At 35.3% G+C, this 23,353-nt stretch overlaps 1 protein-coding gene across 1 annotated transcript in view; it reads left to right on the top strand.

Annotated features, from left to right (window-relative positions):
- Window positions 1-23,353, top strand: part of Rp1 (RP1 axonemal microtubule associated) — a 172,292-nt gene that overhangs the window by 23,986 nt on the left and 124,953 nt on the right. The window contains exons 3-5 of the mRNA XM_042696149.1: window positions 13,515-13,678; window positions 19,715-19,801; window positions 22,918-23,050. Coding sequence (XP_042552083.1) covers window positions 13,515-13,678; window positions 19,715-19,801; window positions 22,918-23,050 — 384 coding nt within the window. The remainder of the gene's footprint in view (window positions 1-13,514; window positions 13,679-19,714; window positions 19,802-22,917; window positions 23,051-23,353) is intronic.

Raw genomic sequence — 23,353 nt, 5'->3', positions numbered from 1 at the left:
CATACATACATACATTCTCTGTAAACAACACTCAGTAGTTAATTGACTAGTAGGAATATGAGGTATATAAACACGTACAAATCTTTTTGAAGAACGTTTTTTAAAAATTACTTCTAAGTAATAGGAGTGAGGTTGATGGTTTTTATACTAACTGTATGTTAACTTTATAAGAAATGGCTGTTTACAAAGTAGGTGTCTTCCTACCTCAATGTGTGAGAATTCTAGTTGCTCTCACTTAATTACCCCTGGTACTATAGTCTCTCAAGTCTAGCTATTCCAGTGAGTGCTTTGTAGAGTCTTTTTTTTTTTTTTTTGGTCCCGTCGTGGGGCCTGAACTCTGGGCCTGAGCTCAAGGCTAGCACTCTTCCACTTGAGCCACAGCGCCACTTCCGGCTTTTTTCTTTTTTCTTATGTGGTGCTGAGGAATTGAACCCAGGGCCTCAGGCATTCAAGGCAAGTGCTCTACCACTGAGCCACCTTCCCAGCCCATGGATTCATTCTTGTAAAATGGTTTTTAAATCAGGTTTGATGGCACACACTTGTAATCCAAGGAAAAACTAAGATGAAAGGATCAGTCAGTACAACTGGAGTGTCTTTTGAAAATACTATTTTCTATGTGGTATTTGAAGTCTAGAGGTGCAAGAGTTCCTATATATTATGAGTACAATATATTTAGGTATATGTATGTTGTGAATATGTTTGCTTCCAGTCTAATAGGCTGCATTTTATATGTATATATTTTGAGAATATTTTTATTCTAAAGGTGATGTACAGAGGGGCTAAAGTTACATAAGACTGGTAATGAGTACATTTCTTTTTGAACAGTATCACCCCTGCCCTCATTTTCTCCCAGTTTTCCCCTCCCAATCCCCCTCCCTCTTAAGTGGTATAGTTCATTTCCAACATAGTGTCTAGTGAGTATCAATATTGAATTAGTTCACTCTTGTCCCACTATTTCTGGACTTCTCTTTCCCCTCCCCAAATCAGATAAACTTATATACAAGACAAAGGATACAGAAATCAAAAACATTGAGAAAAGGTAAGAGCCAAAGAAGAAAAGAAAAAAATGAACTGCAAAGAGTACAATAAAAATTATCAAAATTTATGTATTTAATTATTCTGTTAATTCATTTCCAGTTTTTTATAATGCTCTAAATAAAAGACATGTAATGCAGTCTACATTCATACATTTGGTAGCCAAATTAAACAAAAATTGATTTCTTAGAAAGTAACTTCTTTCTTTCTTTTTTCTCCTAATCCATTCCTTCTCTCACTTTTTTTCTTTAATTGAGATTAGGTGATTACATAAATTTCACATATTTCACAATATTGTGGAATAGTGATACCTAGTTAGAGTCACAAACACATTTTAACTCTCACAAAGCAAATTGTCATTACCAGAGTCTATACAGTTTGTGAATTCTATGGGCTTTGACAATACAAGTTATTTTTTCTTTCCTTTTGCTTAGTGAAGGCTGTTCCCATTTATTCTGTTCCTCCTCCTGGCTTCCCTCTGTTGCATGCATATATCTACCATATATATGGTCTAGGACATGGAGTCATTTAGCAATAATATGACAAAATGGGTAGCTGTCCTTTGTTTCTTGAGTCCTGCTACTTTGCCATATCTTGTATTTTGGCTTTAGCAACCACATATCAGGGAGACCATGTGCCATTTGTCTCTTTCTTCTTGGCTTACTTTGCTCAAAATAGTCTGTTCTAGTTCCATCCAAATGCCATTATTTTGTCCTTTCTAATGACTGCATAATATGCCATTGTATATAGGTACCACAATTTTTGGATCCACTCATCGGTAGTGGGGCATCTGGGTTGTTTCCAAATCTTGGCTATTGTGAATAAACAATAAACATAGAGGTGCATGTGTCTTTGTATACTGGTTCCTGTTGCTCAGGATGCCTAGGAGTGGTATGGCTGGATCATAGGGAAGGTCTATATTAAGCTTTCTGAGGTATCTCTTGACTCTTTTCCAAAGTGGTTGTATTAGTATACATTTCCACCAGCAGTGCAGTAGAGTTCCTCTTTCTCCGCATCCTCTCCAGCGTTTGTCGTTGGCTAACTTTAAGATGTGGGCCATTCTGACGGAGGTAAGGTGGTATCTCAGGGTTGTTTTTATTCTCATTTCCTTTACAGCCAGGGATGATGAACATTTCCTCATGTGTTTCTTTGCCATTTTTAATTAGCTGCATTTTTATTTTCCTAGTGGTGAAGACTTTCAGTGAGTAAAAGATTTATCATTTGGTAAAATTGTTTATTCATTTTATTGTTAATGGTTCATGTTTTAGAAGTCTTATCTAAGAACTTTTGGTCTTAATAACATTCACTTAAGAATGAGATTCTATTAATAACCTCACAAGTTTAATTGATATACTGGGTCTATTCATAGTACTTTAAGCTATTTTGTTTTGACAAATGGTAGAAGGTAAGGGCTGTGCTTTTATTTCATATGGAAATCCATATGAAATACTCCAGCTACTTTTTGTTGAAAAAGCTATCTAGTCTTTCTCTGTTAACTACTTTGAATTATAAAGGGTAAATTGAGTTTTCTGGGTGAAAATAAAATTATGCTTTCATTCATTTCATTTATTTGTCTATTTGTGTATCAAAACGGGTCTTGTTGGTTAATGTAGTTATATACTAAGCCTTGAGACTGAGTAGTGTAAAATATTTAAACTTTTATTCCTTTTCTGAATTGCTTTGGCTAGTCAAGTATCTCATCTCCCTCTTCTTCAGAGTCTGCTCAGGAGACTGAGGGCTTATATGTCTGACTTGTAATTTTCCCCCATATGTAGATAAATTTGTTTTTTTTTTTTTACTGAAAACTTTTTATTTCCATGTTTCCAACTGTTGCATAAACATGCAACAGTTTAACTTATAGGTCTGAGGTTTCCTTGAGTTTGGTCCTTCTCTCTGCACAGTGAGTTTATGTCTTCAAAAGACTTATCATCCCACTCCCTTCTCTCTCTCACCCACCCTCCTCAATTCAAGTTGCAATCTTAATAGAATATACCTGGGTACCACACAGCAAGAATGTTCACAACTAGGAACAGCCAAAACTGGTGGATCACCAACTGAAAGACCTTTACTTTGAATAAGTATTTATCTATAGACTATGGGTATCTATAGATAGATCACACCCAGTTAAGATTTCCCTGGCTTTAGAGTAAGTGGAAGTTCCAGCAGTTACAGCTTTGCCTTATCTAATGGCATGGTTTTTCTCCTAAGTTTAGAATGTCTACTACCTCCATGTGCTTTTTAGTTATCAGGCTTTTCCTAGCATCTTAGTTATCACTTACTAACTGGGAGGGTCTATGGTGTATTGAATTAAAAAAGTGGATGGTTCAGTTACTTCACTCACTGGTTCCAATGTTTGCTTTCCAACTTGGGGAAGAGCTGTAGAAACAAATCTCCAAGCACCATAGAAATTAAAGGCCCAGAAAAACAGAGAAATCCATATGCATTTCAAGGAGTACTTACCAAAATACTACAATAAAAGCATTGACTTGGTCCATTATCTTCTTGAATTTAGTAACAAAGCTAAACTACACAATATATTTAGAGCCTGTCTTGCATTAAGAATACAAAAATCTCAGTAAGACCATCAGTTTGTCCTGATTAAAGTGAGTACACAAACATTCAAGGAGATATCTAACTACTGTTAGGAAACTGCCTAAGAAAAAACTTTTAAAGCAAATTATTGATAGCCAGAGAACTTGGACCCATGCACCTGGGTGCAAAGAGACTTCAGAAAGATGGAGGAAGCAAGTCAGCTGAATGCTTACAAGCAAAGTGCAGAAGAAAGTCAGAGAGAATTCCAAAGAATGATGCTGCCTATTTGGTAAAGTAGTGGATCAATGTCTTGGGCACTCAAGGTTGGTATCTTGCTGTGTAAAGAGGCAAGGGGTAGAGATGAAGGTTTTTCTGGCATGAAAAGAGAAACAGTTATCTTCCATTCATTCTATATCTTGAGCTACCAAGAAGTGATTTTATGGCTACTTCTGATTCACACAATTTCCCAAGCACAACAGCTAAAATCAAACACTTTATTGCCTTTCTTGGAGTTTTACTTCTAATGTTAAGCCATAGACTAACCCCAAATATTCTTTAATTTATATTTGGCCAATGTGACTTAATATAAAGTTCTTATAGATATTTTTGTAATCTAGTTGTTACATAGCTGTGTCCTGGAGGCTGGATCCCCCTTTTTACTGTTTTTTTTTTTTTTGTAAGTTTCTGTATGTATGTGTTGCAATCATTCAGGTTTTTTGACAGCACAGGTAATGTTTCTCCATTTTGTATTTCAGAAGATTAAATTTTATTAATATGATGATTTTGTTTGAAGTGTACAAGGCTGATGATCTCTGTGTAACTTGTGTGTGTGTGTGGGGGGGAGGATGTGTGCGTGCGCACGCACGTGCTGGTACTGAGACGAATTCAGCATTTGAGCATTGTCTCTTAGGTTTTTATGCTCAGGGCTGGATCTCTACCACTTTACTTATATTTCCACTCTGGCCTTTTCCTGGTTTATTAGAGATTAAGAGTCTAACAGACTTTCTTGCCCAGTCTGGCTTTGCACTGCAACCCTAAGGTCTCAGCTTCTCAAGTACAGATATGAGCCACTGGATCCTGTCTTAAGATGTAATTTTTATTTTTGTCGGTCGTGGGGGCTGAACTCTGGGCCTGGGTTCTGTCCCTCAGCTCATCAGCTTAAGGCTAGCACTCTACCACGTTAGCAGCACCACTTCCAACTTTTTTTCTGCTTATGTGGTACTAAGGAATCAAACCCAGGGCCTCATCCATGTGAGGCAAGCACTCTACCACTGAGCCAACTTCCTAGCCCCTTAAGATGTAATTTTAAATACCTTAATTACTAAGCCTTTGTCTACCATTGCCTCTTTTTAATAATAAGAATTAAATACTAAGCAATGATATTTTGTCAATTTTGAGTTTTAGAGGGTATAAACCCTTGTAATATTTATAATATTTGTTTTTTGCCCTCCAAGAGCCAGAGTTTGACTTTGGAAGTAGTAAAGCCTCTGCTGAATGTGTGTTCTAATTGCTATAAATGATGAAATTCTATAAACAACTACAATTACAATAAGTTCTCTTTTTTGGGGTGGCAGTTATGTATCAGGTACTGAACTATGTGCAAAAAAGGATCTTGTGAATAGAACTACACGAGAAATGCAGTTTTCCATTTTTCAAATGAAGAAACTAAAACAGAATATTAATTTACGTAAAACTAAATTAACATGTCTAGACCTCAAAATGGTTCTGTGTGACACTGAAGATCCCCTATCACTCTATACTCTTCAATGACATTTATTGTCATTAAAAATAGCATATTGAAACTATATTGATGACAAATTGTGTTTTTTCACATTGTCATTTTTAAAATGGAAGACTTTTGCCCCTTTCAGAAATGAAAAAATGTATTGTATGGATTTGCCTATCTCTAGTTACAGAGGAAATTATGCATAATTTCTTGACCACTGAGTCACTTTTGAAATTTTAATAAATTTCATGTTCATATTATTGTCCATTTTTATTGTAAAATTCAAGTTTAGTTTTGTTGCATTGATTATCTGAGCTGTTTGCAAATGAAGGACATTGTTTTTCATTTGTATGGTGAGGTTTTTTAAACAAACAAAACTCCTTAGCTCCTTATTGGATATCTCCATCTTCATTTTCTCCTGGGATTGTTCAATGGATTAGTAAGTCAAATGCCTAATGATATAATTAATGATCACTTTATATTTATCTACACAATTTACATTTTATTAGCATGACATTGCATGTCTGTAGAGCATGTTTCCAGAACATAATATGTAGAAAGATTTAGAATTCTCTTAATCATCAGTTGCTTATTCCTCATTGCCTAACAATTCCCTTTTCATTTAGTCTATTTCTTCTTGAATTTTAGTAAGAGGAACAAGAAGAAACTATGCCATATATTTATGGGAAGTCTCATCAGTTAAATATCCAAGTTTATAACTATTCTTTTCATCATTTATCATCAGATCATAATTTTTTCAAGTTTCCCTCACTGGAGAACAAGAATTAATTTCATCAAGGTTCTAGTAACATATTCTCCTTTTCATCTGAGACTTCACAATTGTTTTTTCAAGGCAATCTAAACTTTTTCAAAATATATACCTGTATCCATTTTCCAGTGCCAAAGCCACAGTTACAGTCTTATTATTACAGCAACAACCTACTTCTTATTATCAAAAACTTACTCAGTTTTTTGGTACTGCTGTAATAAAGTACCACTGACTGGTGTCTTAAAATGACAAAATTTTGTTCACTCATATTGGCTGGAAGTTCGAAATCAAGTGTCACCAGGATTGGTTCGTTTTGAGTGCTCTGAGAGACAGTTTGTTCTATGTGTGGTGTTCTGCAGTCCCTAGAATTCTTTAGTGTGTAACTATATCACTCTAATCTATCTGCTTCCTCACATGAGAATTTACTTATGCATTTCTCTTCTAATTTACTCTAGGTTAAGGATTCATCTTATTTTGTTATGGGGGTCTTCTTAAATTATATCAAATTACATTTTCATTGACCATCTTTCCAAGTGTTTTACCATTTTATTGCCTCCAATTTTGTATATGAATGCAGTTGTTCTCATTTCTTATCAAGTTTGGTATTTTCACTGCTTTCAGTTGTACATAATTTTTCTGTATATGTCACACTGTATCTCACTGTGGTTTCGGATGAGTAATGATGCTGAGTATAATTTCATGTTCTCCTTCTTTTAACAAAATGAATTACTTTGAGGGATTTCTGAATAAATTTGCATTCCTGGGATAAGCTTAAAATTTGTGGTTGGCAACATTTTGTTGATTATATTTCCCATTTATGTTTATGAGGGTCATTGCTCTGTAGTTTTCTAATAATATCCTTTTCTGCTTTGATATTGGAGTACTATTCCAGATTCCACATATGAATGAAAATATGGTATTTGTCTCTCTAAGTCTGGCTTGTTTCACTTAACACAAGGAACCTTAGTTCATTTTTATTCTTCACAAAGACATCATATATTTTATCTCCTTCTTTTCAGACAGTGGGCCTCTGTAATCACTCAATGGTGCCTTTTGATTGTTTGAAGTATAAATTGTAAACTAAAAGATGATTCTCTCACATTAAAAATTTTCTTCAGGTTTTGAGGTACTCCCTTGCAAATCTACATCTTTAACGAACTTAATGATTTAGGGAGATGCAAAAACCCCTAGTAAATACAGATCATATGGCATTATCTTGATTTCTGTGTTTATACTTTCATCCTTTTCAATGTTAGTTGTTTAGAAGAGGCGAAGTGCAATTTTTTCCCTATTGATTTGATTCTTGCACGTTTAGCAAGCATTGATTCTCTCTTGCCCTTTCAGTACATTTCTAAGGGAGCAAAGTTACAGGGCTTTATTTCATTTTTGTTTTATTGTGAAAATACTGTACAGAGGGGTTACAATTATATGGGCAAGATAGTGAGTGCATTTCTTATCAAGCATTGTAGCCTCCTCCTTTGTTTCCCCTTCCCATCCCATCCTCCCTCCACCCCACCCAACCCTCCTCCCGCCCCCAAAGTTATAAAGTTTGTTTTCGATATAGCGACTTATACATCTCATTGTTGCAATGGGTCCACCTGTATCCCTATTTGAACGATTTGTTTTTTCCCTTTCCCTCCACAAATTATAACAACATCAAATACAGTGAAAGCAGGGGTTATACGTGGGGGAGGGACATACAAAGCAACAAAGAAATAATCTTATAAATGTATTAGAAACAATCACATGAAAGAAAAAAAACATTTGAATACATATCTTAGGGTTCATTTCCCTAACATGAGCTTAACTGACCTTTTCTGCTTGACTCAGACATATACTAGTTATTGCAAATAAGGGAAACCATGGGACCTATGTTTCTTTGGGCCTGCTTACTTCACTTAATATAATTTTTTCCAAGTCTTTCCATTTCCTAACAAATGGGGCAATGTCATTCTTTCTGATGGAGGCATAGAATTCCCATCTAAGAAAAGCCCAGGACCAGATGGTTTTATAGCGGAATTCTACAAGGCCTTCAAAGCAGAGCTCATACCAATACTCCTCCAACTCTTCAATGAAATTGAAAGAGAAAGTTCACTACTGCACTCATTCTATGAAGCCATCATAACCCTCATCCCAAAACCAGGCAGGGACTCATCAAAGAAAGAGAACTATAGACCCATTTCTTTGATGAACATTGATGCAAAACTTCTCAACAAAATTCTGGCCAATTGACTTCAACAATTCATCCAAAAAAATCATACACCACGATCAAACAGGATTCATTTCAGGGATGCAAAGCTGGCTCAATATACGCAAATCAATTAACATAATTCATCATATCAACAGGCACAAGGATAAGAACCACATGGTTATCTCAATATATGCAGAAAAAACATTTATTTCATTTTATTCCAGTGAGCACTGACATACCAGACATTCTACAGAAAATAGCCAGAATTTTCCCATCTCTATGTTTTCTTTTTTTTTTTTGGGTCCGGTCGTGGGGCCTGAACTCTGGGGCCTGGGCGCTGTCCCTCAGTTCTTCAGCTCAAGGCTAGCGCTCTACCACTTGAGCCACAGCACCACTTCCGGCTTTTTTTCTTTTTGCTTATGTGGTGCTGAGGAATCGAACCCAGGGCCTCATGCATGCAAGGCAAGTGCTCTACCACTGAGCCACCTTCCCAGCCCCATCATCTCTACGTTTTCAATTGAAGTTTTTTTTTCTCATGCTATTAAAAATAGGTTGTTGCTGGCTACTAGTGACTCATATCTGTAATCCTAGCTACTCAGGAGGCTGAGATCTGAGGATCATTGTTCAGAGACAACTAAAGAGGAAAGTCCATGAGACTCTTTTTTTTTTTTAATTTTTTTATTGTAAAGATACTACACAGAGGGTTACAGTTACATGAGCAAGGTAATGAGTATACTTCCTATTGAGCATTGTTACCCCCTCCATTGGTTTCCCCCTACCATCCCTTCCCTCCCTTCCTTCCCTGAGGTTCTTTTTTTTTTTTTTTAATTGTGATTAAGTGATTACATAATTTCCCAAATTTCACAGTATTGTGGAATAATGATGCTCATTTAAAGTCACAAGTTCATTCTAACTTTCCTGGAGCAAATTGTCTATCACAGTCTATAACATATAACGGTGTACACATATACACCATACATGTGATCAGCAGCATGGGGATATTTAGTAGTGGTTTGACCAGATGAGTGGGAGTTCTTTGTTTCTTAAGTCTTGTTAATTTTGTCGTGTCACCTAACATTTTGGATTTAGCATCCACTTATCAGTGAGACTATGTACCGTTTGTCTCATTGCTCTTGGCTTACCTTGCTTAACATGATTCCTTCTAGCCATGAGACTCTTTTTTAAAAAACTAATTAATTTTTTTAAATTTTTATTTATTTTTTATTGTGAAAATACTGTGCAGAGGGGTTACAATTACATGGGCAAGATAATGAGTACATTTCTTATCAAGCATTGTAGTCTCCTCCTTTGTTTCCCCTTCCCATCCCTTCCCATCCTCCCCCCCCCCCCCCCCCCCCGGCCCCCCTCCCAGTCCTGCCCCCCACCAAAGTTGTAAAGTTCGTTTTTGACATGACAACTTGTACTTCTCATTGTTGCAATGGGTTCACCAAAATACTGTACAGAGGGGTTGCAACCACATGAGCAAGGTAATGAGTACATTTCTTATCAAGCATTGTTGCCTCCTCCTTTGTTTTTTCTCCTACCATCCCTTCCCTCCCATTTCCACAACTACATTCCACCCCCTGCCCCCAGCCTAAATTGTAAAGTTTGTTTTTTGAGCCATGAGACTCTTATCTCCAATTAATCACCAGAAAAATAAAAGCCGGAAGTGGAGCTCTAGCTTAAGTGGTAGAGTGCTAGTCTTGAGCAAAAACATCAGAATAGGCCCAGGCCCTGAGTTCAAGCCCTGGGATTGGCAAAATAAATATATCAAAGGTGATTATCTTATACTGATTTTTTACTTACTAAAGGATTGCTTGCCAACATAATTTGGTAGCCTATTATGGCTATCATGGCTTTTTGCCATGATTAAACAAACAAAATTTAATTTTCTGTTTTAAACTGGAGTTTTCCAAACATATATTACTTTAACATATATTTATTATAAAGTAAGCTTTACAATTAGGGTTTGATTACTTATTTGAATGACCAATGTGAAAAATATACTTTGGTTTAAATTTGGGGAAGAGAAAAACACAGTCTTAATAGTAAGTAGAATGCTATTTACATCCTTGGTTCTAGGTTTTTAAAAATTGTTTTTTATATTTTTCCTTATTTCAAATGATATATTTATAAATGCTGATATGTAGGGATTTTCTAAGACTGGTTAATGCAATTGTGAAATCAAAATATATCAGTGATGGGGTGGGATTGAATGGAATTCACTATGTAAATGTATGGAAATATAACAACAAAAATCTAAATGCTAAAAAAATCAAAAAATCTAAATGCTAAAAAAGAGCAAAAAGAACAAAATATATATTTACAAGGTGTAAAAGAACTTGATTCATTAAACTTTTTGCTTTTTCTTTTACCCTTGTTGAATTCAAATGTCTCATCTTAAAATTTGGTTATTCTTGAACTTTATCTTACTTTATTTTTATATCTGTAGGTTAGTTGTACAAAAGGGTTTCAATTCAATATGTTGATTTATAATTACAATGCATCTTGATCAGAGTTACCCCCTTCTATTATTCTCCCCCCTACATTATCCCAACTTTACCCATCCCTTCAAGTTAGGTGGTTCCATTTTCATGTATGTACATCGAGTATTAAGACTGTATTTACATACCATTTCTCTCTCCATTCCTCTGTCCCTTTCCCTTAAACTTCATACACCTTAGACAAACATGTTTCAACTTTCTGGTTTTCATTTTATTAAGCTGTCAATTGTTCATAGCACTTAATCTATGAGAATCCAGCCCTGCTTCTTCCATATTTTGTGTGTATAGTTGAATAGTCTGGTATATGTTTTCATGTTTATTGTTTTAGATATACCTTCCACATATGAAGGAAAATAGGAACCTTTGTCTCTCTGAATCTGACTTCACTTATAGTTTTTTCCACATTCATGCATTGTCTTGAAAATGACATGATTCTTCCTCATAGATGGATACAAGTCCATTATATCAATATTTATAGTATCTAGATATAATTATGTCTATCCATTTATCTACTATCATCTAATATTTTCTTGATTTATTCATTAAAATTATTTACTTTAAATAGTTCCCATTTAATGAAGTGATTTATTCATTTATTGTAGGCATTGAGCTTTTTCTACTAGGCTATAATGGATACTACAGCAGTGAGCATGGATGTGTGTGTCTTTTTATATTATGATGTAATCTTTTGGAAAAATGCCCAGGAATGGTATACTGGATCATAAGATAGTTCTATTGTTATTTTTTTTGTGGAATCTTCATACTGAATTCCAGTGTCTGCACTAATTTACATTCCCAGCAACAGTTCCTTTTCCCCTCCCCCCCCATCCTTGCCAGCATAATTTGTGTTCTGTTCTTGAAGATTGACATCAGTATTATTTTAATGTGAGTTTCCTCTGTGGCCAGAAATGTTGACTATTTCTTCATGTGTTTATTGGCCACGTGTACTTCTGAGAATTGTCTGTCTGGCTCCTTTGCCCATTTATTAACTGGGTTGTTGGGTTTTTTGGGGTTTTGGGTTTTGAACTCTTTGTATATTCTGGTTATTAGATCTTTGTCAGATGTATAGATGGCAAAGATCACCTTTTTTAAAAAACATAGTAACTATATCCTTCAGTGTGCAGAAGCTTTTTAGGATTTGCTTTATATTCTTTTTTATAAGATCTTTAGGATGTTCCTTGATTTCTCATTACTTCATTTTTCTTATCAATAACATTTTGGTGCTTTCTTTGAAGAACCTTGGAAAAATTAAACTGAAATCTTGAAAGTGATGTCTTATTACTATTAAGATACTGTAATGACTAATTAGTCTTTGTAATATTCCTGATGAATCGTATATTTTCTGGTATTGGTTTTAGTTGTTGCTAGATAATGCAAATTTTCCTTAATGCTTGTGAAATTCAATTATTTCATCTGTCAATTAGGGATACTTAAAATAATGAATTATATCAGATGATTTTTCAATTTCACTTTAACCTTGGAATTTAATGTTTCAAAAATATCTAAACTCAAAAAACTTAAAAGGCAAAATTCTGATTGTATACATGGTTGAGCTAAAAATACTAGAGATATTTTGTCAAAATACTGTAAGCACCAGGGAATTTCTTTGGTGACTCTTAGATTTTACTCATGACGAATCGTAGTAGGATAATAGTCTCTCTCTAGCTGTTTTCTTTGTTTTTATTATTATTATTTTTTTTGAGACAGGGCCTTGCTGTGTAGCCCAGGTTATCTGAAACTTGCTATGAAGCCCAGACTTGACTTAAACTTGTTTTTTTTCTTTTCTTTTCTTTTTAAATTATCTTTAAGTAGTTGTACAAAGAAGTTCCCATTCTACAAAACAGCTTATGAGTACAAAGTGTCTGACAACATTGTCACCATCTCTTTTAACCTATCCCTTCTCTTACTTTTTTTCTTTAATTGAGATTAGGTGATTACATAAATTTCACATATTTCATAGTATTGTGGAATAGTGATACTTAGAGTCACAAACACATTTTAACGTTCACAAGGCAAATTGTCATTATCATGTCTACAGTTTGTGAATTCTATGAGCTTTGATAATAAAAGTTATTTTAGTGTAGGCTATTCCGCCTTATTCTGTTCCTCTTTCTGGCTCCCCTCTGTTGTGTGTATATATATCTACCATATATATGGTCAAGAACACGTAGCCATTTAGCAATGATATGACAAAATGGGTGGCTGTCCTTTGTTTCTTGAGTCCTGTTACTTTGCCATATCTTCTTGTATTTATATATCAGGGAGACCTAGACTTAAATTTGTAATTGGCCTGCCTCTGCCTCCCAAATGCTAGGATTACCAGTCATGTGCCACCACATCTTGCTATCACTTTATTGGTTAATTGATTAATTTTAATTTTAATTATTTATTTGTTTATTTTTCATTATACTCATGTTTGGCATTTTCACTCATTGCTGGCATTCTACCACTTGAGCCATACATCTAATCTGGTTATTTTGCTGTTTAATTAGAGACTTTTCTGCCTAGGCTGTCTTTAAACCTCAACTCTTAGAACTTAGTCTTCTTAGTAGCTAGGATTACAAATGTGTAATCCTATTGAGTATTTTAAAAACAACAACTGAAATCTTCTGCTGAGGCCAGGCGATTTTCCAGGCAGTTGTAGAAGAGTAAGTTATCTCTGCCCTGTATTCTTCTATTTTTTTTGAAGATCTTCTGTTCTGAGTTTATCATTTCTATAAGGAGTCATAATGTTTTGTTCTGTTTGTGCTTTCATAGGTGTTAACTGGAAAATTTCCATAATCACTAGTGACTTTCCAAATGCAGGGACCAGCTCACAGATTTACATTATATTATATGGACATCATAGAAGTTCGGCTCCCATATATCTTTATGGAACAGATGGAGTTCGATTTCAGGATGGCCATGAAGACATTTTTACTGTAAGTAATAAACTGAGTAAAATCTGTTAATAGAAGTTCTACAGCTAGCAGGTACCTTGGAATAAGTACAATTTATCAAAATGGGGCTCTTTCTATTATAACACAATATGCCTGTAGAAGATCAATCAAAAGAAACTCATGACAGTGTTGCTCAGCCACATTTTTTTTTTTAATTAAATTTTATTTTATTTTACTTGAGAACATACTGTACAGAGGGGTTACAATTACATGGGCAGGATAATGCATACATTTCTTACCAAGCATTGCAGCCTCCTCCTTTGTTTACCCTTCACCTCCCTTCCCAGCCTCCCCCCTCCCCCCACCCAATCATACCCCCCCCCCCCCCCACCGACATTGTAAAGCTGGTTTTGACATGACATTTTGTACTTCTCATTGTTGCAACAGGTCCACCTGAATCCTTAAACGACTTGTTTGTCCCCATCTCCTCCACATGTTATACTGACATCAAATATAGTGAAAGCGGGGGTTACACTGTGGGGGAGGGACATACAAAGCAACAAAGAAATAATCTTATAAATGCATTAGAAACACATGCATGAAAGAAACAAAAACCTTAAAATACATATTTGAGGTTTCGTTTTCCTAACATCACATTATCTGACTTTTTCCGCTTGACTCATACCTATACTAGATATTGCAAATAAGGGAAACCATGGGACCTATGTTTCTTTGGGCCTGGCTTACTTCACTTAATATAATTTTTTCCAAGCCTTTCCATTTCCTAACAAATGGGGAAATGTCATTCTTTCTGATGGAGGCATAGAATTCCATTGTGTATATATACCACATCTTCTTGATCCATTCATCTACTGAGGGGCATCTGGGTTGGTTCCATGTCTTAGCTATGGTAAATAATGCTGCAATAAACATAGTTGTGCTGGTAGCTTTAGTGTGGCCTTGTTTGTGATCATTTGGGTAAATGCCCAAAAGTGGGATTGCTGGGTCATTGGGGAGCTCTATGTGGAGTCTTTTGAGGAACCTCCATACTGCTTTCCAAAGTGGTTGAACAAGTTTACATTCCCACCAACAATGAAGTAAGGTTCCTTTCTGTCCACATCCCCTCCAGCATCTGTTGTTGTTAGAGTTCTTGATTTTTGCTGTTCTAACAGGAGTGAGGTGATATCTCAATGTTGCTTTGATTTGCATTTCTTTTATGGCTAGGGATGTTGAACATTTCTTCATGTGTCTATTGGCCATCCTTCTTTCTTCTTCAGAGAAGCTTCTCTTTAAGTCTTTCGCCCACTTACTTATTGGGCAGTTGTTTCTTTGAGGATTTGTTGTTGGGTGGTTTAATTTTTTGAGTTCCAAGTATATTTTAGATATGTTGCTCAGCCACATTTAACATAAATCTGCCATATGGGAAGAGACAACAGCTTCACAGAAATATGAGATGTTCAACATTTATGGTTTGTGTATAGGTGGCTTTCATCAACACTAGAGATAAGCTTCAAAGTCTTAAGTCAAAAGGGAAAAACAAAATGACCAAACAAGGAACCTAAAGAAATTGTTATCAAGTTATTAGTTACTACTTTTTACTTATTATTTTTTCATATAAGGTTCATAGACCATGACTAGACTCACCAAGCTCAGCATTTATAAAGAAAAAGAGGAACAGAGATGTAGCAGGGAGACCAGTACCATGTTAAGTTAAAATCAGGGATATGATAATCAATGAAAGGACTTAAAATAAAGGTCAACACAGACTTAGTAATTTACAATGTCAGTCTGAATTAAGCACTGGATATATGCAAGGACTGTCTTGAAACAGGTGGAGAGAAAATCAACTCATGATCAAAAGGGTATCTTTAAGTACCTTTTATATTTTTAGGATATCTACCTCCACTTTGTGTTTGATCTATTATAACCTGCGTACTTAGTTCACAGGAAAGGTTGAACCATTGGGAACAACCATTCCCGTTTGACTAATGTAACAATTCTCTCTCTCTATATATATATTAAATATATATATTAAAAATACCATACAGAGAGATAACAGTTACATGAGTAAGGTAACGAGTACACTTCCTCTCGAGCGTTGTTGCTCCCTCTTTCATTTTTCCCCTACCATCCCTTTCCTTCCCACTTCCTCAACTCCTCCCTGCCCCTCAAGTTGTAAAGTTCATTTTCAACATAGTGTCTTGTACATCTCATTGTTACAATTGGCAAAACTGTATCCTTGTTTCAGCATTTTTTTATTTTCCTTCCTCTCCCCAAATTAGAAAAATGTATATACAAGATGCAGGACACAGAATGAAATACAATGAAAACAGGGGTTATACCATGGGGGAAGAACATACAAAAGAAACAAAAAAAATCACATAGTTAATGTAACAATTCTTTCTATACATTTTAAAAATAAAGTCAAGATGCATTAGTGATTAGTATAAATAAAAAAAGGATTAAGTCATTATTTTTCATGTATAAGAAATATTTCAAAGTAATTATATCTTTAATTGTATGAGCTGCTTACTTTGTTTTGTATTTTATTATCTCATGTTTCCTTTAAATCAAATAGTACATTCATGCACTTTTTAGGGCTGCATATAATTCTATAATTTGAAAAAAGCACCTTTAACCCCTCGTCCATTTCCTTCTCCAACAGGAAACTGTTTTCATAGTTTAATTTTTTTTCTGAGTTCTGCAGTGTACATTTTAGCTCTTTCTGTTGTGTAAGCCCGTCATGGCTTACTTATACCACAGTATGACTTACACTACTCATTTATAGAGACTCTAGGTTCATTAAGTTTAGTGACTTCATGAAGAGTAGTAATTTCATTTCAATTTTGATCATGGCTTGATTTGTTCATCTGAATTGTTTTCTTTATTTCTTTCTATTTTTTAAGGGGAGGTGGTACTGAACCTTGAAATCAGGACATTGCTCTTTTATTCAGCTTTCTTGCTGGTGCTCTTATCATTTCAGGCATACCTCTGGTTCAGCATTTTGCTGGAGTTTTCTGCCTTGGCTGGCTTTGAACCTCCATCCTGAATAGCAAGGATTACAAAAGCAAGGATTAGAAGAATTTGTAGACAAACTTGGGTTTCCCCTTTTTTCTTTTTCTTTGTTATTGCTTTCATAGCTCTTTTGTTATTACAATAAAATACACAAAAGATACCATTTTTATAGCTTTAAGCATACAACTCAGTGGCTTGTAGTACATTCCTATTATTTTTTTCAACAATACCTCTATCTTTGTTAGTCATTTTTTTTGGGGGGGGGGGTCCGGTCGTGGGGCTGAACTCTGGGCCTGGGCGCTGTCCCTCAGCTCTTCAGCTCAAGGCTAGCGCTCTACCACTTGAGCCATAGCGCCATTTCTGGCTTTTTTCTTTTTGCTTATGTGGTGCTGAGGAATCGAACCCAGGGCCTCATGCATGCAAGGCAAGCGCTCTACCACTGAGCCACCTTCCCAGCCTGTTAGTCATTTTATGTGATCGCTTTGGATTCCCTGTTACCTGTACCCCTAACAAATCCAAAAGTGTTTCTTTTTAATTTGGATTGTGTGTGTGTGTTTGTGTGTGTGTGTGTGTGTACGCGCGCGTGTGCACGCACGCTGGTCCTGGGGCTTGAACTCAGGGTCTGGGCACTGTCTTTGGGCTTTTCTTTTCTTTTCTTTCTCAAGTCTAGTGCTCTATCATTTGAGCCACATACGGCTTTATTTAGTGGTTAATGGGAAATAAGAATCTCTTGGGCTTTCCTGCTCCATCTGGCTTTTGAATTGCAATTCTCTCATCTCAGCCTTCTGAGTAGCTAGGGTTACAGCATGGGCCAGTAATGGTCAACAGATAATTTGGTATTTAAAATTTTTCTTTTTGCTGAATTGTTCCATTAAGAGCTTTCAGTATAGTGTTGACTAGAAATGTTAAAAACTGGGATCCTTGCCCTATTCTTAGTGTATAGGATAACATGCAAGGTTTTTGTCTTTGGACATTTATCTATAGGCTTTTCTTTTGTATTGTTAAGGTGAAGTACAGAGGAGGTACAGTTACATAGTAAGGTAATAAGTACATTTCTTGTCAAACTTGTTATCCCTTTTCTGTTTTTTCTCCTACTTTCCCTCCCCCAACTTGTATAGACCATTTCCAACATATTGTCTTGTGTATATGACGTTGCATTGGTCCCCCCTTGTCCTTTTTCTCACCATTCTGTTGTTCCCCTTCCTTTCCCTAATTTGAATGAAGGTATATACAATACCAAGGTACCAAAACCAACAGGAGATATACCATAGGGGGAAGAACATACAAAAGAAACAAAAAAAATCACATAGTACACTCTGAAGTGTCTTTTATCATACTCAGGAAGTTCTCTTTGAGCCCTACTTTAAAAATGAAATTGTGTTGGATTTAATCAGGTGTTTTTTCTTGCATTATGATGATGCCAGGTTTCTCCTCTTCATTGTGTTTATATAGTTTATTATATTGTTTGTGTATTAAATAAGCTGGATACATCTCAGTTGGTTATAGTGGGATAATGTGGTGGGATCAATATGACTCAGTTTGCTCACTTGTTGAAAATTTTTGCACGTGTACTTATTAGGCATATTGGTCTATCATTGTGTTTTCTTATCATATCCATCATGTTTGGCTTTGGTACCAGCATAATGCTGACTTTGCAGAATGAGTTAGGAAGTGTTCTCACTTGTTTTCTTTAAAATATTATTTTCAGAAGACTTGTACTCAACTGGTATTACTCTGTCTTCCTTAAATATTGGGTAGAATTTGCCAATGAAGACTTCTGTCTGAGACTTCTCTTTGCAAGGAGGTTTTTGACCATTAATCCAATTTCTTTACTGGTTATAGATCTGTTGTGTTTTGTCTTTCCTTTTGGGGTGTGCTCTAGACATTTGTCATTTTATCTAGATTATCTAATTTGTTGATATACGATTATACACATTTTTTTGAGGTACTGCAGTTTTGAACTCAAGATTTTGCACTTGCTAGGCATGTATTTTTCTACTTGAGCCGTACCAATAGCCCTCTTCACTTTCATTATTTATTAAATAGGATCTTGCTTTCTTTTGGCTTGGGCTCTGTATCATTCCTGCATAACTAGGATGATAGGAATATACCATTATGCCCAGTTTTTTAAATGGTTCAGATGGTGTTTTCACAAACTTTTTATTTTACCTTGATTGGCCTCTAACCATGATTCACCCTACCCAGTAGCTACAATTTCCTCATATGTCACAGGATATTTTGTAACCCTTTTTATTTCTATATGGTAATGGCCTTGCTTACATTTTTATTTTAGCAATTTAAGTCTTTTTTTAGTTAGATAGTTATAAATTTGTTAATTTCATTTTTTTCTCTCAAAGAATCAACTTTGGTTTCATTGATTCTGTTATTTTTCTATTTTGTTACATAACATATGGTCTGTCATGGTGAATGTTTTTTGTACACTTGAAAAGACTGCATATTCTGCTGTTGAATGGAATACTCTATAGATGTTAGATATAGTTGGTATGTAATGTTCAAGTCTGTTTCCTTATGATTCTCTGTAGTTGTTTATCCATTATTCAATATATTCTTATTATAGTAGGTTGTCTGTTTTATTTTTCAGTTCTGTTAAATTTTTGCTTTGTAGGGCTGAGGATATAGCTCATCACAGCACCTAAAGAAGATGATATGTATTTTAGTGCTCTGTTAGGTGTGCACATTTTTGTAATTCTAATTATATTTCTTCCTTCTCCTCTTCTTCCTCCTCCTGCTCCTCCTGCTCCTTCTCCTCATCCTTGTCCTCCTTCTTATCCTTGTTCTTGTCCTCCTCGTCCTCTTCCTCCTTTTCCTTCTTCTTCATCTCCTTCTTTTATCCTATTCCTCCTCTTCCTCCTCCTTCTCCTCCTCCTTTTCTTTTTTCTTCTTTTTCCCAGAGTAAACTCCTCTCTGAGCAACCAGTCCCTGGCTTATACATCTCTCTTCTGGATGAATGTACCACATAATCAATATATAATGTCTAATCTGTGCTGTTTTAAAATAGATTTTGTGAAATTACACTGAAAGAAATTTTCTTGATTTTTATAGATCACAGTTGGGGATATTGGAGTACCATTTAAGATTCGTGTTGGTCATACTAACTCTGGAGATGCACCTTCCTGGCATTGTAAAGAGGTAAAGATCTATCAAAACTTTTGGCAAAATTTAAAGATGTATAAATGTTTCTGGCAAAATTTTCTGCAGATTCCTCCAAGGTATCATCTTTCAGAGGAGTATTTCATACTTATAGTGAGTTTATAAAATCAAACCTAATGTTTTTAGTCAGTTCACTTCTCAAGAAAACATATATCATATAACCTTATTCATTAATTGATTGAGGGACGCACCTGACATGAGGTGCGTGAAGAAAAGAGAATCCTTGGGACTTCAGATCAACTCACAGAGCTTCTTTATATACTTAGGTTGCTGATTATGTGGTGACTAGTAGTACATAAGATTTTCTACAAAAAGGTTTGCAAAGTCACAGCATTGTCTTGATTATTAGACGTGGATGCCAATACTGGAATTCAGTGTACTCTACAAAGCAAGTCATGTACCTTGAGTGTGTGTGTGTGTGCGCGCGCACGTGCACGTGCATGTGCACGTGCTGGTCCTAAGCCTTGAATTCAGTGCCTGTGCACAGACCCTGAGTGGTTTTCTTTTTCTTTCAAGGCCAATGATTACCACTTGAACCACAGCTCCACTTTTGGCCTTTTGGAGGTTAATTGGAGATAAGAGTCTCATGAACTTTCTTGCTTGGGCTAGCTTTGAACTGCAATCTTCAGATCTCAGCCTCCTGAGTAGCTAGGATTATAGGCAAGAGGTACCAGTGCACAGCTATTCTTGAGTATTTTTAAGAGGAAAAATAGCTTAAATGCCTACCTTGTTTAGCAAAGAAAACTTCTATTATATCTCTGACTGACAGTAGAAACAGATCACCCAACACTGGAAATCATACAACATTTTCATTTTTGTGCATGTTGCATTTGCATTGTCTACCATTTCATAACAATTGATAGTAAAGTTTCAGAAGTCATTGAACATCTTGATATTCTTGGCAAACTTACTTTTTTACAGTTTTATAATTTTTGAGAAGATTAGTGCAAGATTCATGGAAACTGATACTTATATAATGCTACCTTTTTCCTTTTTCCTTTTCAATAAACTAATTTATGAAAGTTACCATTAATATTTCTGCTATCTCACTTGATTGATCACTGATAAACAATACTATATTCATGAAGCTTGGAAGCTTCGTCAGTTTTAAGTGATCTGAAAAGATTACATAGTATTACAAAGGAACGCTATAAACATCAGGCTGAAATTTCTAAGTCTTTTTGTCTGTGGCAAATCCTATGTCATTGTAAGGCAACTTGTTTGCCTGAAGTTTTCTTCATCTTTTTCAGTACCAGTGGAGAGGTAATATATTTATTTATTTTTGTAGGAAATAGGTATTGAAGTTAAGCCTGTATTATATTACTGAGTTACATTGTGCTCCAGCCCTGAGATACATTCTTGGTTCAACATTTTATTCTAAGCATATAACATACTTAATATATTTATTTATTTGGCCAAATTAAATGCTGGATGATGGGTTTCGAATTTTTTCTTCAAATCTTATACAGTTTAGAATTGAATTGTTAGGTAAGAAAATTGTACCTATAACCTGAATGGATTTGAATAAAAACAAAATATGATTCAATATATGCAAAAACAATCACACTTTTTTTTAGGAAACTAATTCTTTCATGTTAAGTTAGGGAAGATTACAAAATAAAAAAATACAAAATGCTAGTTCACTTTGGTTTTCAAATGACTAGTTTTGGGCTTTATTACAAAACCTAAATCAGCCAGCTCCCAGAGGCCTGTATCTACAGCCCTAGTTAGCCAGGAAGCTGAGATCTGAGGATTAAGGTTGAGAGCCAGCTCAGGGAAACAAAACCTACCGATTCTTATTTCCAATTAGCCAGTAGAAAGCCAGAAGTTCAAAGCTCAAGAGGTAGAGCACCAGTCATAAGCAAAAACATCAGTAAAAGAGATCCTAATTTCAAGCCCCAGTACTGGCACAAAATAAGAAAAAAAAAGTCAACTCAAATAATCATGGCAGTAGCCATCTTGCAAACAGGTGGATCTCTTATGTTGTTATAAGATAGCTTTGCTGAAGTGACACTGCATTAGAAGCATTGATGGACACTTAAAAATGTGAATCCTGGGCCTGTCTGGGACTCACAGATTTTAATAGGTTGGGGTGCTGAAAATCTTTTAACAGAGTTACTTCTTGAGCCCACTAAAGTAAAAATATCTGTCTTTAATGCTAGTGAAAATAAGGTTAATTTAATAATAACACTCCACTGAAGCTTTTAAAAGAGTAATGGTACATTTATGAAAGGCTAGATTTTAGAATCAGGAAACATAATTTCTATTGTGAGGTAATTTTTTAAAGCATTTTTGAGCTCCTACTAGGATTTATTAACATCCTTGTTTGACTCCTTGGGTTAGATATGATGTCACAGGCTCACAAGTTGCTTGAATCGCAATCATTGCTAAAGATCCAGAAGAGAACTGTATCAATTTAAATCTATAGTGTGTGAAATCTAACTTCATGCTAATGTTTCACCTTAAATAGTAGATGTATTTTTAAATTTAATTTTATTGTCATGGTGATGTACAGATAGTAGATTTAAAAGAATAGACTTCTAAAAACTATAGACATTTCTTTTTAAAAACATTTCTTTATAAATGAAAAAAATATTAATTACATAAAAATTTGGTGTAAATTGATGTTTGATATAAGCATTTCAAAGTAGAGAAATTACCCAGGTGCTGGTAACTTACACTTGTGATCCTAACTACTCAGCAGGCTGAGATCTGAGGATCATGGTTCAGAGCCAGATGGGACAGAATAGTTTATGAGACTCTTACCTGCAACAAACTACTCAGAAAAAGCCTGAAGTGGCACTGTGGCTCAATTGGTAGAGTGCTAGCCTTGAGCAAAAGAAGCCTCAGGGCAGTGCCCGTGTCCTGACTGGGGCACCCAGGATGGGCACAAAACAAAACAAAACAAAATGAAGTAGAGAAATCAGAAAAATTTCAAAATAGAGGAAACAAATGCCATTTACTTGAAATGTCGATAGAAGAAAATTGAAGTTTTCTCATATTAAAAACAATTGTTGGCATAAACATCAGGCTTGGACAAAACCTTTTATTTGATTCTGATAATTTTTTTGCAAGTAATGGTATTTCTGTTGTAGATACAATTGCAGAACATGAATTGTGGAAAACAATTTTACATACCTGTTCAACGATGGCTGGCCCGAGATAAAGATGATGGGGAAATCTGCCGAGAATTTCCTCTTTTAAGTAAAGGACAGTGGGTCCTTCCAGGTAGGGAAGATCCAACTTGAATCACCACAGATAATACTTGCTGAATTGCTGAAGGTCAAGAGAACTCTGTAACTGAATGCAGAACTCTATAACTGAATGAATTAAACTCTACTTTCTTATCAGTTACCTCTGTTGGTGTAGCAGCAGCATTTTTTTAGTTGTTTCATATGCTGGAATTCAGTAATATGTTCCTATCACATAGTCTTTTGGTAGGTCAACAGTAATGCCTCTCAATCAAAACAAGAAAATTAATTCTTAGAAGGCCATGAGGAAATTGGATGTCCAGTAAAACATTGGGCTAAG

The sequence above is a fragment of the Dipodomys spectabilis genome, unplaced genomic scaffold (assembly GCF_019054845.1).
Source record: "Dipodomys spectabilis isolate Male_0828 unplaced genomic scaffold, ASM1905484v1 ptg000199l, whole genome shotgun sequence".
In the NCBI taxonomy this organism is placed as follows: Eukaryota; Metazoa; Chordata; class Mammalia; order Rodentia; family Heteromyidae; genus Dipodomys; species Dipodomys spectabilis.
The sequence above is the reverse complement of the archived record's forward strand: the minus strand, read 5'-3'. Positions and strand labels throughout refer to the sequence as shown.